General features: G+C 39.5%; 1 protein-coding gene across 1 annotated transcript; it reads right to left on the minus strand.

The window, feature by feature from the left end:
• Positions 1-737: 737 nt before the first annotated feature.
• LRRN1 (leucine rich repeat neuronal 1) lies at positions 738-3,695 on the minus strand. The gene has a single exon (XM_003409779.4). The coding sequence runs from the start codon at positions 3,693-3,695 to the stop codon at positions 1,545-1,547; it is 2,151 nt and encodes a 716-aa protein (XP_003409827.1). The 3' UTR covers positions 738-1,544.
• Positions 3,696-15,716: the final 12,021 nt, after the last annotated feature.

Below are 15,716 nucleotides of genomic sequence, written 5' to 3' on the forward strand. Positions count from 1 at the left end.
CTACCTAGACTATAAAATGTCCTCCCCTCCCTGTGGAACTGGCCGGCTACCTACCCCTAGCTTTTTCTGCTCTAAATTTCACAAACACATTTTCCGTATAATCTTGTAACACTTCATTCCGCAAGTTGTCTGTATATATTATTTGGATGAAAAGTGTCAACCTTGCAGACGTTGTTCTGTTTCCTGTTAATGATTTACTTGTCTCAGCAGGTATCTCCACACTGATATATGGACTGATGTGGGTCTAAGCACATAGATAGCAGTTCAAAATGGAATAACATGTAACATACTTTGGAATACTACACAGCTCTATGTTTTAGACTTTGCTAGGGAGTGTAGAAACTACTACAACAAAAACATCAGGTTTTAGCAAAACCCTCACAGAAAAGGAATATGACATATCCAGTGTATTCATGTAATTTTTTTTTTTTCGCCATGTTTACTTATGCATGTAATACAGTGATACACCTTTTTTCTCCATGTGAACTTCCCCCATTCCCACCCCTACCCCTGCCATTAGGTTCTGGTCAGTAATTTTTTAAGTATTGAAACCCTATTCATTAAAAATCACTTCATTAAAATAGATTTTTCTTTCCTTAGAAAAAGAAGTCAAAACTTTTTAAGGCCTAACTTTAGAAAACAACATGCTGTAGCTGATTTATTTTGGTGGTTATTTTTTTATGGATGTAAAAAATATTACCATTGCAACTAACAAGGCCTATAAATGATACATTATTGCCAGTGTTCTAAAAAATCAGAACAAAACTAATTTATTATAGTTCTGTCTTCATTATACACCACATGTTGGTGAGTTAAACACAACAAAAGTATTTTGTCTTTTAAAAGTGTCTACTAAAGATAATAAAAAGAATAAGGTAAAATTAACATGTAAAGTTTGTTACATTAAAAAATCTGATATACATATTTCTATTGCCTGTTAGCTTGTTCTAAGCCTCTGTAACTATTACAAAAAAAGAAAAGTCATTGTTCAAAGGCAAAACATTCAATTCAGTTGATACAACATTACAGTACAGTCAACTAACATCATTCAACAAAGGTAACAAGTCTAGCCTTAGCTTCGGAAAGTCTGTAGACCAGATTGTTCAATGCCGCTTCAGAACTGTATGTTAGCTTTTTGTAGGACATGGTAATTTCTACTGATGGCTTCAGAAGAAGGGGTCATGCTACTGGTAAAAGCACAGGGGAACCCCAACCTGTCATTAATCATTTTATTGAGCATTATAGTTAAAACAGCATTATTGAGTTTAGCACAACAACTAAAATAAAATAATAATAATATAACAATCATAATAATGATAATGATAAAAACCAAACACCAACTGGAAACCTAGAAAAGCTGCCAGCTGTGTCAAAACCCTTGCGATACGCTATACTAAAAAAATTTTGAAATATCCATCCGTCCTCTCCACTCTGCCACAAACTAGCAAAGTCAGAAATACAAAAGTCTTCAACGTGTTACTTTTGCAGAATAAAGCAAAAACGTCTTTGTGCTCCTTACTACCAGAAGCAAAATATCTGCTGAGTTACCACATGTAATAGCTTCTGGATGTGTCGACCTGGGTGGGCTTGGTGTCTGCAGAACCATCCTTGTCTTTCTCGCTGTCTGCTTCCCAGAGGTTAATGAGTGGTGGGTATAGCTCATTGAGTGGGATCGAAGAGGTTTTTTGCATATACTTTTTTAATGAATGGTGGTAGTTTTTCCTCTTAAATCTTTTGGCAATGTACACAGCAATGGATGCTAGGCTGATGACAGCAAACATGGACCCCATTACCGCAGCAAGGGCTGTACTGGTTTCTTGATCAGAAATGTCTAGGGCGAAAGCAGCATTTTTGGTCGTGACATTAACACATGACTTCTGAGTCTGCTGATGAATGTTGGACACTGTGAGACACACCTCATAATCCGTGGAAGGCTGCAGATGTGTGAGGTTGTACTCGTGAACATCTACTGGGACCCTGGCAGTATATGTTATGTGGGGGTTGTCAATCTTCATGGTGGCGGATGACCATTTTAAGTTTGACGTCATGACATTGGAATTAACTTTCCAGGACACTAAGATGGAATGAGATTCTGTCTGCTTGACGTATATTTTCAGCACCTGGGTACCATCCAGAAGAGTTCCATTAACCTTAATGGTAGCCACCTGAGTGTCTGCTCCTTCCACGTTTTGGGCAACACAGGTGTATCTTCCTGAGTCTTCAATTTGTATGTTACATATTTCCAAGGTACCTTCACTGCTTAGCCTGTACTTTTCTGAAAGGGTTTCCACAGTTATCTTATTTCCAAGCGGAGTGACCCAGTAAATTTCAGGTTCTGGCTCAGCCATAGCCCGACAGTCTAGGAAAACTGTCGTTCCGACATCCATGTTTAAGTGATTTGGGAATGTGTCGTGAGAGATCATCGGGAGGCACTGTTCATTTGAGTCCTGGATTAGAACTTCCTTCACCTGCTGCCCTCTGTATTCGGGCGGCATGGCACAGAACATGGACAGGGGCTCCATGAAGCGGATGTTTGTCTTGTTGGAGTTGATCCAGTGGATGACACAGTCACACCTCAGGGGGTTGCTGTGGATGCTGATCTCACGCAGATTGGGAAGCGATTCCACTGTCTTTTGGTAAACGGCATTCAAGGCATTGTTGTTTAGCATCAAGCTTTCCAGGGCAGGAACACTTCGGAAAGCCAAGCGGTGTATGTAAGAGAGTTTGGGGTTATTGGTAGCTTCTAGCTTTGTGAGTTCAGGCAAGTTATCCAGAGCATAACGGTCCACAGAAACAAGTTCCCCCATATTGTTGATTCCCAGTTCTTTTAACCGAAGCATATTTTTGAAGTCCCCTTCTTGGATTTTGTGGATGGGGTTTTTGTTGAGGTCTAAGAATTTCAAATTTGGAACTTTCTGCAGGGCAAGTTGAGGGACTTTGACCAATTTGTTGTCATAAAAAGACAAGCTCTCAAGGCTATCCAGGCCCACCAAGGCATTTCCCGGAATATCAGTGAGATACATTCCTGCCAAGACCAAGCTTCTCAAATTTGAGAGTGGTTTGAAGTTCATATCCAGAATTCCAATCACAGGGTTCTCCCCAATCATAAGAATTTCCAGGTTAGGCGTCGAATCAAACCAGCGGCTGTCAATAACTTTCAATTTGTTGGAGTTTAGGTGGAGCCTTAAAAGATTTTTTAAGCCTGAGAAAGCATTAGCAGAAATAGTGCTGATCTGGTTGTGGTTGATGTAGAGTTCTTGAAGGTTGCTGAGGTCTTGCAGACAGTAATCAGTCATCTCCGTAATCTGATTTTCCTCTAAATGTAGAGTCGTGAGCTGGCTCAGGTTTGCCAGCCCTACCTCCTTAATATTTGTGAAGTTGTTTTGGGAGAAATCTAGCTCAGTCAAGTTGAAAAGCTGTTGAAGCTCACCCACGGTCTTTGCAATGTTATTGCTCTGTAGGAGAAGCACTTGAGTGTCACTGGAAAGGTTGCTGGGAATTCTTGTTAAGCGGAGATCATTGCAGTCAACTGTGGTGGCTTCTCTGTATGTTGACTGTGGGGTAAACCAGGGCCTAATTTCACAGACACAAAGTTGGGGACACTCACTATTCTGCATGGAAGACTCAGTCAGTGAAGTCATTAGCAATCCCAGCACCAGTCGGCAAGCTGTTGAAGCAAAGCTAATCCTAGCCATGCTGGCTTGCTTAGCAAGTTCAACCCTTGCCACTTGGAAATTTTAACAAAAAGTGAACCGTATATAGCGACGTGTAGGGCGGCAATCAGGGAACGCAAACATTCAAGCTGAGTCTTGGTTGAAATGTGCAGAATTCCAGTGTCGGAAGGGCTGGTTTTCTGGAGTTTTCAAAAGGCAGGAAACAATTTGGAGTCTTCTAACCGTGTCTCTCAGTTCCAGGTATGTGCCCAGAGCTCTATGGCATGAGTTACTGCAGGCAAATGGATGTCTGGAGATGTGCCTGGAAATTAGATTAGGACAGATGTTATTTTTATTCCTCATACTTTCTACATTATAGCCTCGCTTTTGTTTACTAAAATGGCACAATCACTCACAAATCTAATAATAGTGTTCAAAATCTATTCAAAATAACTAAACACACTTTTAAATTTCAGGGCAGTCTTATCATATCCCACTTACTACACTGAAATTCATTTTCAAGTTCCTTCACTTCTACAGTTACATTGGGATTGCTTGTACTACTGGGTAAAATTATTACACACACACTTATGCACACAAACACACTCACACACTGTCTCTCTCACACACCACACATATACATTCATGCACACACACACACACATACACATACACACAATAGGAACACACAGAAAAGCCCACTGTTGCTATTTCCTTAAAAATAAAGATGATTTTAGAAAATTTGTATATTTAAGCTTCTTTTAATGGCTCCAAAAAAATCTAAGAAAGTCACTCCTAGTAAAAGAAAAATATGAAAGGCAGTTTATTAAAGATTCAGAGTTCATTTTTAGTTATTTGCCTTTTAAGTACCACCTCATCTGTTTTTAGGATTTCTTCTTTTCCTAAATGGTACACTCCATAGACATATTCAGCCAATAATTTTCTAGCTCAATCATTCTTACTCAAAAAATTAATTTAATGTAGTTAGAAGAGGAAGATATCAATTTTTCTTACATTCTAATAGCCACATCTGATCTTGCCTGACTAAAAGAGTAAAAGGAATCTATTCCACCATACCACTGGCCTTCATTAAAAATACACACATATGTATATGTATGTGTATATACACACACACACACACACATATATATATATGTATGTCACAGTCACGATGCCATAAATCTCATGGGAATGTCACTGGCCACTTAATAGCTGTGGACCATGACTATGCTTTTTACCGTCTCAGAGCCTCAGTTTCTTCCACTATAAAATAGGGTTGATTATAACAGTAACTCCCTCATAGGATTATTGAGAGAATTAAAAGAATCTATGTAAAGCTCTTAGCATAGTGACGGGCACATAATGAATGCTCATCAAAGTCAATTATATTATCATCTTATTATATTGCTTATCCATTTTAGTTTTAGCTAAGTAGTGACTGAATTTTTTTTTTTTTTTTTAGTGACTGCGGACAAGTAAAAGAAGGAAAACTGAGGACATTTTATTTGCCAATCTCAATAAATTTTAGTAAGGTCCTCTAAGGTCAGATATATATGGCTCACCTACCTGTAGAGATAATATCAGTAGTTATTGGTTCTAGTTTTCTGGATGTTTCATTCCAGCTGTGTGCAAAGAACCATTATCGGTCCAGCGTCGGTCTTGCTTTCCCAAGACTGGGCCAGTCACTTGCTAAGGTATTAAAGTAGACTTGTATATTTCCTGACATTTGTCTTGCTATAATGTAATTCAGCGTCGAGTATTGAAGGAACCTCAGAGTTTTTTTTTTTAATTGTGTCAAATATGTATATATATAAAACAAAGCATTTCCAAATTAAATAATTTTTTATATGTACAATTCAGTGACATTGATTACGTTTGTCATGTTGTGCATCTATTATTACTATCCTTTTCCAAATTAATCCACCACTGTTAACAGAAACTCAGTGCCCCCACCCCCGCCCCAGGGCCAGTGTTTCCTTAACTCTCATAGATTTACTGCAAAGATTCAATCAATAACATAGACCATATAGTGTGTTAAAGCCCAGTGTTCAACATGTAGTAAGTGCTCAATTCATGTTAGCTGCTGTGAAACAGTTTTTAGTTTGTGAAACAGTTATCCTTGTGACTGGCCAAGAAGTATAACAATACAAACAGCTAGTATGAAAAGTAATATACTTAAGTCATATTTTAGTAGAAAGAAAGAAGAGTCCTACTTTTCTGTCGTTTTGCAAAATACACAAATCAGGCTATTCATTTAACAACAAGATGGAGTTTAAAAAATAATCAAATCCAGATTCTGGCAAGTCTGAGGTAGGAGAGGGACAAGAATGCGTTACACGAGGCTGAATGATTGCTAGTCTCTGTGGGGAGGAAATATATCTGGCATCACTCCCCCACCCCCGCCCCATCTGGTTAATTTTAATATATATTTGCAAAACTTTCAAATATTATAAAACTACCGGATTCTGACTTTTATCGAAAAATTCCACAACATGAAAACAAACCTCAGAGAACAACATTTTCTAAATATCATTACGCCTCAAATTTATTCCACTGTTTTTGTTTCCATTTAATCTTAAAACAAGGGCAACACCACAATAAGCACGCAGTTAAGAAAATTTCTGTCACAAGTTATTCTTCAATCTTAATTTAAAATAGAAAACCAAAAGAATAAATTTACTTTCATAGCTGAGGTGCCATTTTAATTTTTTATGTTTTGATTTAATTTAAGGAAATATACCAAGAAGTAAAACATATATTAAGGTTGTGTGAGAGACTCCCCAACCAATTCATTACCATTGAAAAATACCTTTTGTGGAGCTACACTTCAATATTGTCATGGGTAATGTTAATGCTCCCATTTGAGTGTAAATTACATGATTTGAGATAATTGTATTTCAGTATTCAAATTTCTCTTTCCCACATACACACTTCTTTAATCAACCAACCACACAAACCCAGAATGCCAGATATCACATAAAACATAGGGGAAAATCATTTTCCACTCTGTTCATTTAGGGCAGAGAATAAAACTTCCTTAACACAAAAGGAAGTATCTAAAAATGTTTCTTTTGTCTACCACTGTGAATTCTCTGTAGCATATTTCATCAACCTAATTTTTCAACATGACTTTAGACATAGAACAAAGCTCATAAAGTCCTTAAGCCATTTTAAATGTTAAAAACATAGGGTGTGGCTCAGGAACCGTTCACTAATAGTGTTTAAAGGCAAATCCATTATAACGCAGGACAACTTTATCACACACGCACAAATTAATATTCCTAAATCCTGTAACGAATAAAACATGGCTGGCATAGATTTAAAAAAAAATTATTTTCTCCTAAGGCTGACTGGACTAAGTCTGCGGATTATGAGAGGAAAATGTCCTGCTAAGTACCCGGAAGATGCTCCATACACATGTCTGGCAGTTTAGGGAAACAATTCCATAAATAACAAACCATGGGTTCAAAGGTCCAGAATTGGTAAGGGATGCATTTCAAAGAGGACCACGAACAACTGTACGATTACATCTGATGCTTCCTTTTCCAGCAAGTTTCATGTGGGACACTCTGCTCTGAACATAAAATTCCAAAGGAAATGGATGCCATGGTCATCACTGGGTGAACTTGGCATTGATCTCTTTTTAGTTGGACAAAATCATATTTGGCAGAACTGAGGACTACGATTCATATGAATTAAGTGTTTTTTTGAGTTGGGCAAAAGAAATAAGCACTCACAATAACATGTTTTGGGTGCCATCAGCTTGGCACTCAACTCACACACAGTGAACCATTGTGATCCATAGCATTTTCAGGACTAGATCACCAGGCTTTTCTTCCTAGTTTGTTTTAGCCTGGAAGCTCCACTGAAACCTTTTGCACACACGCCTCCACTGACAGATGGTGGTGGCTGTGTATGAGGTGGTGCACTGGCCGGGAATTGAACCCACATCTCCTGCATGGAAGGCGAGAATTGTACCACTGAACCCATGAATTCCAATTACCCTAAAAATCCTGTCGTGGGAGTAGAACTATCTGTATTCAAATTCTAACTTCTCCCTTTATTAGATACATCACCTTGTGCAAACTACTGAAACTCTGTCTCAGTTTCCATAGACAAAATTAAGAGTAATTATACATCTCCACATGTGAAAGTTATAACTAAATAAAAAAACTAGCGCGAAGATATTCAGCCCAGAGCCTAGGAAAAGGTTTAACACATAGTAGGTCCTCAAATACTTATTTGAATCTCTGAAACTTTATCAAGTTTGTCATTAAATGGCAGTCTCAACCTGCAGAGCTATTGGGAGATAAGCAATGAGCAAATCTCTTTACAGCCCGTGGAACATGGTGGGTTCTTAGTAGAGAGACATTATTATTATTACCATTTCCATTACATTTTTGGTGAGAATTATTGGAATTAAGGGTGCTAGAAATCCATGGACTAAATATAGTATTAGGGAAAAATTAAAACCTTATGCAGGGAAGCAAATAATCAAAAATACAAACCACCAATACGAAAGTTAATATCGTCTCATGGACACTATAGTCACAAAAATAAAGGACTAAAAGTCTGATTCCAAAAAGATGAAAAAAAAAATGCTTTCTTAGGATGGTGTGCTTTTATTCATATTCTCTTTGGTGGACTAATTCACGTAGTATAGATAAACTTCAGAAAAATCATTCTTTTAGTTTGTTTTGTCCCCAGATAAATCCAGGGCTAATGCAGCATCCAGATTTGCTTGTTTTCTTTTGGGAATAGCTTGAATAATGGGAACATGGGAATTTTGTTCAAGCAAGCTTTCCTTTTGGCCCTCTGATGCCAAGGGTGAAGAAATTGAAGACTTTAACCAACTTCTGTAGTCTAAAGTTGATCAAACATGCCATCAAGATGCATTGATAATTACTGATGATTTAAATGCAGAAGTAGAAAACGAAGGAGGAACAGTAGTTGGAAAACATGGCCTTGATGATGGAAATGATACCGGAGATCTCATGATAAATTTTGGAAGACTTAACAATTTATTCATTGGAAATATCCTTTTTCAACAACATAAACGGTGGCTATACATGCAGATCTCATCGAATGGAATACACAGGAATCAAATTGACTACATCTGTGGAAAGAAATGATGGAGAAGCTCAATATGAGAACAAGGCTAGGGGCCAACTGCAGAACAAACCATCAGTTGCTCATATCCAAGTTCATGTTGAAGCTAAAGATAATTAAAGCAAGTTCATGATAGCCAAAGTATGACCGTCAGTATACCCCACCTGAATTTAGAGACCATCTCAAGAATAGATTTCACACACTGAATACTAATGACTGAAGACCAGACGAGTTGTGGGATGAGATCGAGGACATCATACATGAAGAAAGTAAAAGGTCATTAAAAAGACAGAAAAGAGAAAAAAAATGGACATCAGAAGAGACTCTGAAAATTGCTCTTGAATGTAGAGTTGCTGAAGTGAAAGGAAGAAATGATGAAGTGAGAGAGCTGTACAGATTTCAAAGAGCAGCTCAAGAAGACAAAGTATTATAATGACATGCATAAAGATCTAGAGTTAGAAAACCAAAAGGGAAGAACATACTTGACATTTCTCAAGCCGAAAGAACTGAAGAAAAATTCAAGCCTCGAGTTGCAATATATAAGGACTGTATGGCCAAAAAAGTGAGTGATGCAGGAAACATCAAAAAAGGGTGGAAGGAATATACAGTCACTGTACCAAAAAGAATTGGTGGACGTTCAGCCATTTCAGGAGGTAGCATATGATCAAGAACTCATGGTACTGAAGGAAGAAATCCAAGCTGGACTGAAGACACTAGCAAAAAACAAGACTCCAGGAATTGATGGAATACCAACTGAGATGTTTCAACAAACAGACCAACGCTGGAAACATTCACTCGTCTATGCCAAGAAACTTGGAAGACAGCTACCTAACCAACTGACTGGAAGAGATACATATTTGTGCCTGTTCCTAAGAAAGGTGATCCAAAAGAATGTGGAAATTATCAAACAATATCATTTATATCACATGCAAGTAAAATTATGCTGAAGATAATTAAAAAATGGATGTAGCTGTACATTGATAGGGAACTGCCAGAAATTCAAACTGGGTGCAGAAGAGGACTTGGAGTGAGGGATATCATTGCTGATGTCAGATGGATCATGGCTGAAAGCAGAAAATACCAGAAAGATATTTACTTGTGTTTTAATGACTATGCAAAGGCATTTGACTGGATCACAATAAATTATGGATAACATTGCAAAGAATGGAAACTCCAGGACACTTAACTGTGCTCATGAGGAACCTGTACATAGATCAAGAGGCAGTCATTCAAACACAACAAGGGGATATTGCCTGGTTTAAAGTCCGGAAAGGTGTGTGTCAGGGTTGTATCCTTTCATCATACTCAATCTGTATGCTGAGGAAATAATCCAAGAATCTGGACTGTATGAAGAAGAACACGGCGTCAGGTTTGGAGGAAAACTCATTAACAACCGGCAATATGCAGGTGACAGAACCTTGCTTGCGAAAAGTGAAGAGGACTTGAAGCACTTACTGATGAAGATCAAAGACTACAGCCTTCAGTGTAGATTACACCTTAACACAAAGAAAACAAAAATTCTCAAAACTGGACTAATAACCTTGCTCATGGATAGGAAGACTTAACATTATAAAAATGTCTATTCTACCAAAAGCAATCTATACATAAAATGCAATTCTGATCCGAATTCCAACAACATTTTTTTAATGAGATGGAGAAACAAATCACCAACTTCATATGGAAGGGAAAGAGGCCCCGGATAACTAAAGCATTACTGAAAAAAGAAGAACAAAGTGGGAGGCCTCACTCTACCTGATTTTAGAAGCTATTATACTGCCACAGTAGCCAAAACAGCCTGGTACTGGTACAACAACAGATACATAGACTAATGGAACAGAATTGAGAATCCGGACATAAATTCATCCACATATGAGCAGCTGATATTTGACAAAGGCCCAAAGTCAGTTACATGGGTGAAAAGACAGTCTTTTTTTTTTTTTTTTAATAACTTTTATTGTGCTTTAAGTGAAAGTTTACATATCAAGTCAGTCTTACACAAAAACCCACATACACCTTGCTACACACTCTCAATTACTCTCCCCCTAATGAGACAGCTTGCTCTCTCCCTCCACTCTCTCTTTTCGTGTCCTTTTCGCCAACTTCTAACCCCCTCCACCCTCTCATCTCCCCTCCAGGCAGGAGATGCCAACATAGTCTCAAGTGTCCACCTGATCCAAGAAGCTCACTCCTCACCAGCATCCCTCTCCAACCCACTGTCCAGTCCAATCCATGTCTGAAGAGTTGGCTTCAGGAATGGTTCCTGTCCTGGGCCAACAGAAGGTCTGGGAGCCATGACTACTGGGGTCCTTCCAGTCTCAGTTAGACCATTAAGTCTGGTCTTATGAGAATTTGGGGTCTGCATCCCACTGCTCTTCTGCTCCCTCAGGGGTTCTCTGAAACAAGTTGATTTTTTTTTTAAATAATTTTTATTGAGCTTTAAGTGAACATTTACAAATCAAGTCAGTCTGTCACATATAAGCTTATATACACCTTACTCCATACTCCCACTTACTCTCCCCCTAATGAGTCAGCCCTTCCGGTCTCTCCTTTTGTAACAATTTTGCCAGTTTCTAACCCTCTCTACCCTCCTATCTCCCCTCCAGACAGGAGATGCCAACACAGTCTCAAGTGTCCACCTGATACAAGTAGCTCACTCTTCATCAACATCTCTCTCCAACCCATTGTCCAGTCCCTTCCATGTCTGATGAGTTGTCTTTGGGAATGGTTCCTGTCCTGGGCCAACAGAAGGTTTGGGGACCATGACCGCCGGGATTCCTCTAGTCTCAGTCAGACCATTAAGTCTGGTCTTTTTATGAGAATTTGGGGTCTGCATCCCACTGATCTCCTGCTCCCTCAGGGGTAAGACAGTCTTTTTAACAAATGGTGCTGGCATAACTGGATATCCATCTGCAAAAAAATGAAACAAGATCCATACCTCACACCATGCACAAAAACTAACTCAAAATGGACCAAAGACCTAAATATAAAATCTAAAAGGATAAAGATCATGGAAGAAAAAATAGGGACAATACTAGGAGCCCTAATACAGTATACAAAAACAATATAAAAAATATTATACAAAACATTACTAACAATGCAGAAGAGAAACTAGATAACTGGGAGCTCCTAAAAATCAAACACCTGGTCTGACTGAGACTAGAATGACCCTGGAGGTCATGGTCCCCAGACCTTCTGTTAGCCCAAGATAGGAACCATTCCTAAAGCTAACTCTTCAGACAGGCATTGGACTGGACTATGGGATAGACAATGATACTGGTGAAGAGTGAGCTTCTTGAATCAAGTAGACACATAAGACTATGTTAGCATCTCCTGTCTAAAGGGGAGATGAGAGGGTAGAAAGGGTCAGAAGCTGGCCAAATGGACACGAAAAGAGAGAGTGGAGGGAAGGACTGTGCTGTCTCATTAGGGGGAGAGCAATCAGGAGTACATAGCAAGGTGTTTATAAGTTTTTGTATGAGAGACTGACTTGATTTGTAAACTTTCACTTAATGCACAATAAAAATTAAAAAAAAAACTGGACTAATAAGCAATATCATGATAAATGGAGAAAAGCTTTAAGTTGTCAAGGATTTCATTTTACCTGGATCCACAGTCAACACCCACGGAACCAGCAAGTCAAGAAATCAGACAACATATTGCATTGGGCAAACCTGTTGTAAAAGACCTCTTTAAAGTGTTAGAAAGCAAAGATGTCACCTTGAGGACTAAGGGGAGCCTGATGCAGTCCATGGTATTTTCAGTTGCCTCCTATGCCAGTGAAAGCTGAACAATGGATGCCTTTGAAATACGGTGTTGGCAAAGAATATTGACTACACCATGGGCTGCCAGTAGAACAAACAAATCTGTCTTTCAGTACAGCCAGAGTGTTCCTTAGAAGTGAGTATGGTGAGACTTTGTTTCATGTACTTTGGACATGTTATCAGGAGAGACCAGTCCCTGGAGAAGGACATCATGCTTAGCAAAGTAGAGGGTTGAGATGTACTGACACAGTGGCTGCAACAATGGGCTCAAACACAGCAACAATTGTGAGGATGGCACAGGACCAGGCAGTGTTTTGTTCTATTGTACATAGAGTTGCTATGGGTCAGAACCAACTGGACTGCACCTAACAACAGCAGGGCTAGAGAAAATGCATCGCCTAGATGCAAATTTTTTTTTTTAGATGCAAATTATCCTCTAACCACTCCCATGGAGGGCCAGGCAGAGCCAGACTCTCTGCTGTGGGGTTTGACCACCCAGAGGGATCTCACCTGTGCCTGAAGGCCAGCCATCGTGACTTCTGCTGCAAGTACTCCTGGGTGATTGTACATGCTCAAGGACTTTAAAGCTTTTCAAACCATAAATGAAGCATAGAGTCAAGAGAGTGGCTTCTGGAGTAAGAGACTAGGTTCATATTCAAAAGTTCACCTACCAGCTCCTTGACCTTGGGAAAGTTATGGAGGCTCTCCAAGTCTCAGCTTCCTTTTTTAGAAAATGGGAATCATAAAACCTACTTTGCAAAGCTGGTGAGGGAATTAGAACATGATGCTAAATGCAAAGACTTTGGCAGAAAGCCTGGCATATAGCAAGTACCCAATAAATGTGAGCTATTATTATTATTTACAGGTTTGATGTTTGATATTGAATCTGAGTCTTTTTTATGGGCATTTCAGATGACAGGAAGGAAAAGGCAGTTGAAATACGTAGAAGGTTCCTTTTATGGTATTAAAGAAAAAAAAAAATCCATTGCCATTGAGTCAATTCTCACTAATAGCGACCCTATAGGACAGAGTAGAACTGCCTCATAGGGTTTCCAAGGAGCGCCTGGTGGATTCCAACTGCAGATCTTTCGATTAGCAGTCATAGCTCTTAACCACTGCGCCACCAGGGTTTTCTTTGTGGTATTAGCAACTACACATTCTGAAAGGGGCCTGGCTGAAGGCCTTCTAAAATGTGGATGGCTGGTGCTGCTTGGGAGCCCTGGTGGCACAGTGGTTAAGAGTTCAGGCTGCTAACCAAAAGGTCGGCAGTTCAAGTCCACAGGCCCCTCCTTGGAAACCTTGGAAACAGTTCTACTCTGTCCTATAGGGTCTCCATGAGTTAGATCGCCTTGACGGCAGTGGGTTAGTGCTATGTGAGCCAGAAAGAGAAATTACAGCAACTTCTTCATGGAGAATATATTTTATGTCCCTTGGGAAAGAGAAAGAGAGAGGCCCTTGCAAATGCATTCTGAACGTGGAATCTATGTTGACTGGTTTAAAAAAGAGAGTTTCTTGGACTTATGTCCAGCCCCGCACCTGTTCCGACACTCACATCTCTTTCTCCAACCATTTTCCAAGATTATGTGCCTGGTTCCCACATTACCCAAAGCAAAACACCCTACAGTGTGTATTAGTGATTGCAGATGGAGGGTCTGTATGGGAGCAAGAGGTATAATGTGTTAACGGAAAAATCAAATGTATCCCCTTGCAAGGACATAACGGAGCTTGCTGAGGCTCTTTCGCATGAGGAACTGGCCCTAAGAGCCCACGTTACTCCTCAGCAAGCAGTGCAGCACGTGCGTGGTCCAAGCAACAGCATGAGGACACCAGGGAAGGAAGTCTTCATTTTGGCCTTACCACAGGTTTTCTGGGTGACCTTGAGCAAGTCATGTAACTTTGAGTCCTGTGTTATTACTCTCACAGTAAGTTTAGAGGACAAGCAGTCACAGCTTCCCAGGCCAAAAAGAGCCTCAGGAAATCACTTCATCAGCCTGTTCCTTTGGCGTCATGAAAAACTATACCAGTTCCCTTTGAGTCAGCTCCGACTCATGGCAACCCGTGTGTATCAGAACAGAACTGTGCTTCACAGGAATGAAGAACTACACTTCCAACCCTTATCCGCTGGTAATCTAACATTCCTCCTTCCCTTCCTTCCTACCTCTCCCTCCTTCCTTCCCTGGTGTCATGAAGAATTATACTCCCAACCATTTTTAGTTTATACTCACTACTTCCGTTACACTTTTTCTTTGTTATTAGACTGCTGTGGGGGGATGGAGTTTGATTATGCCAAGGATCTCAAACTGAAATGCCTTCAGGGGACAAGTAGGTGAAGGCGGCCAAGTCTAACACAGTAGGAAGTAGTGGTCATGTGCATGTACCCCAAAAGCATTCAGAAATGTTTTTAAACTCTGCAGGTCAAACAAAACATACCTACTTTCTGAGGCCTTTTATGGCCTGTGGCCAGCTTGCAACCTCTGAATTATGCAAGTATAATAACAATAATCACCTATAATGCTGAACTAAAGGGAGCATTTCATGACTAGTTGATCTCATATAAAATTTAAAATATATTGGCAAATATCCCATACGTGAGAACCTGGAATTATAAAGGCAGTAGATTGCAGTGGAAATCCTTGCTTTGCAGAAAAAAAATTTAGTGGGTTTTTAAAAAGCATTGCATATACAAAGATTCATTTCATACTCCTCTCTTTTGGAAGACCTACTTTTAAAAGCAGACTGAAACTTACAGATCCCCAAAGTGATCCAGAATGGGCAAGTTAATTGGCAGGGGACCAAAATGAAATCCAAGTGTCTTGTTCCCAAATTCATTGCTTCCTGATCTGACCTCAAACCACTTTAAATTTCTGTGTTGGCTTTTCTTACTCCCAGAGAAAGTTTTGATTGTTCTTTTTCTGATTTTATTTTCTTCTTCCTTCTTCTTCTATTTGTTAATATTAACAATAATTAATGAAGACTCAAAAATTCTCTGTTGGGTTTGGGTGACATAAATGCCCCACCATGCAAAGATGGACACGGTGCTCTTTTGATACCCCCACATTTTCACTTCTCTTTGAGCCACGGCAAATCCACCACTGCAGGTGCAGGTGTAGCCCACGTCTCTGGGAAAAGCCCAAAGGGTGGCTGTTCTCCAAGCTGAGCATAAAAGCTGGGGCCACAATTCATTCAGCTCCCA

This window comes from Loxodonta africana, chromosome 22, assembly GCF_030014295.1.
Source record: "Loxodonta africana isolate mLoxAfr1 chromosome 22, mLoxAfr1.hap2, whole genome shotgun sequence".
Taxonomy (NCBI): Eukaryota; Metazoa; Chordata; class Mammalia; order Proboscidea; family Elephantidae; genus Loxodonta; species Loxodonta africana.

Coding starts and splice junctions, on each gene's coding strand:
- LRRN1 (XM_003409779.4), bottom strand. CDS start 3,695: ATGGCTAGGATTAGCTTTGCTTCAACAGCTTGCCGACTGGTGCTGGGA.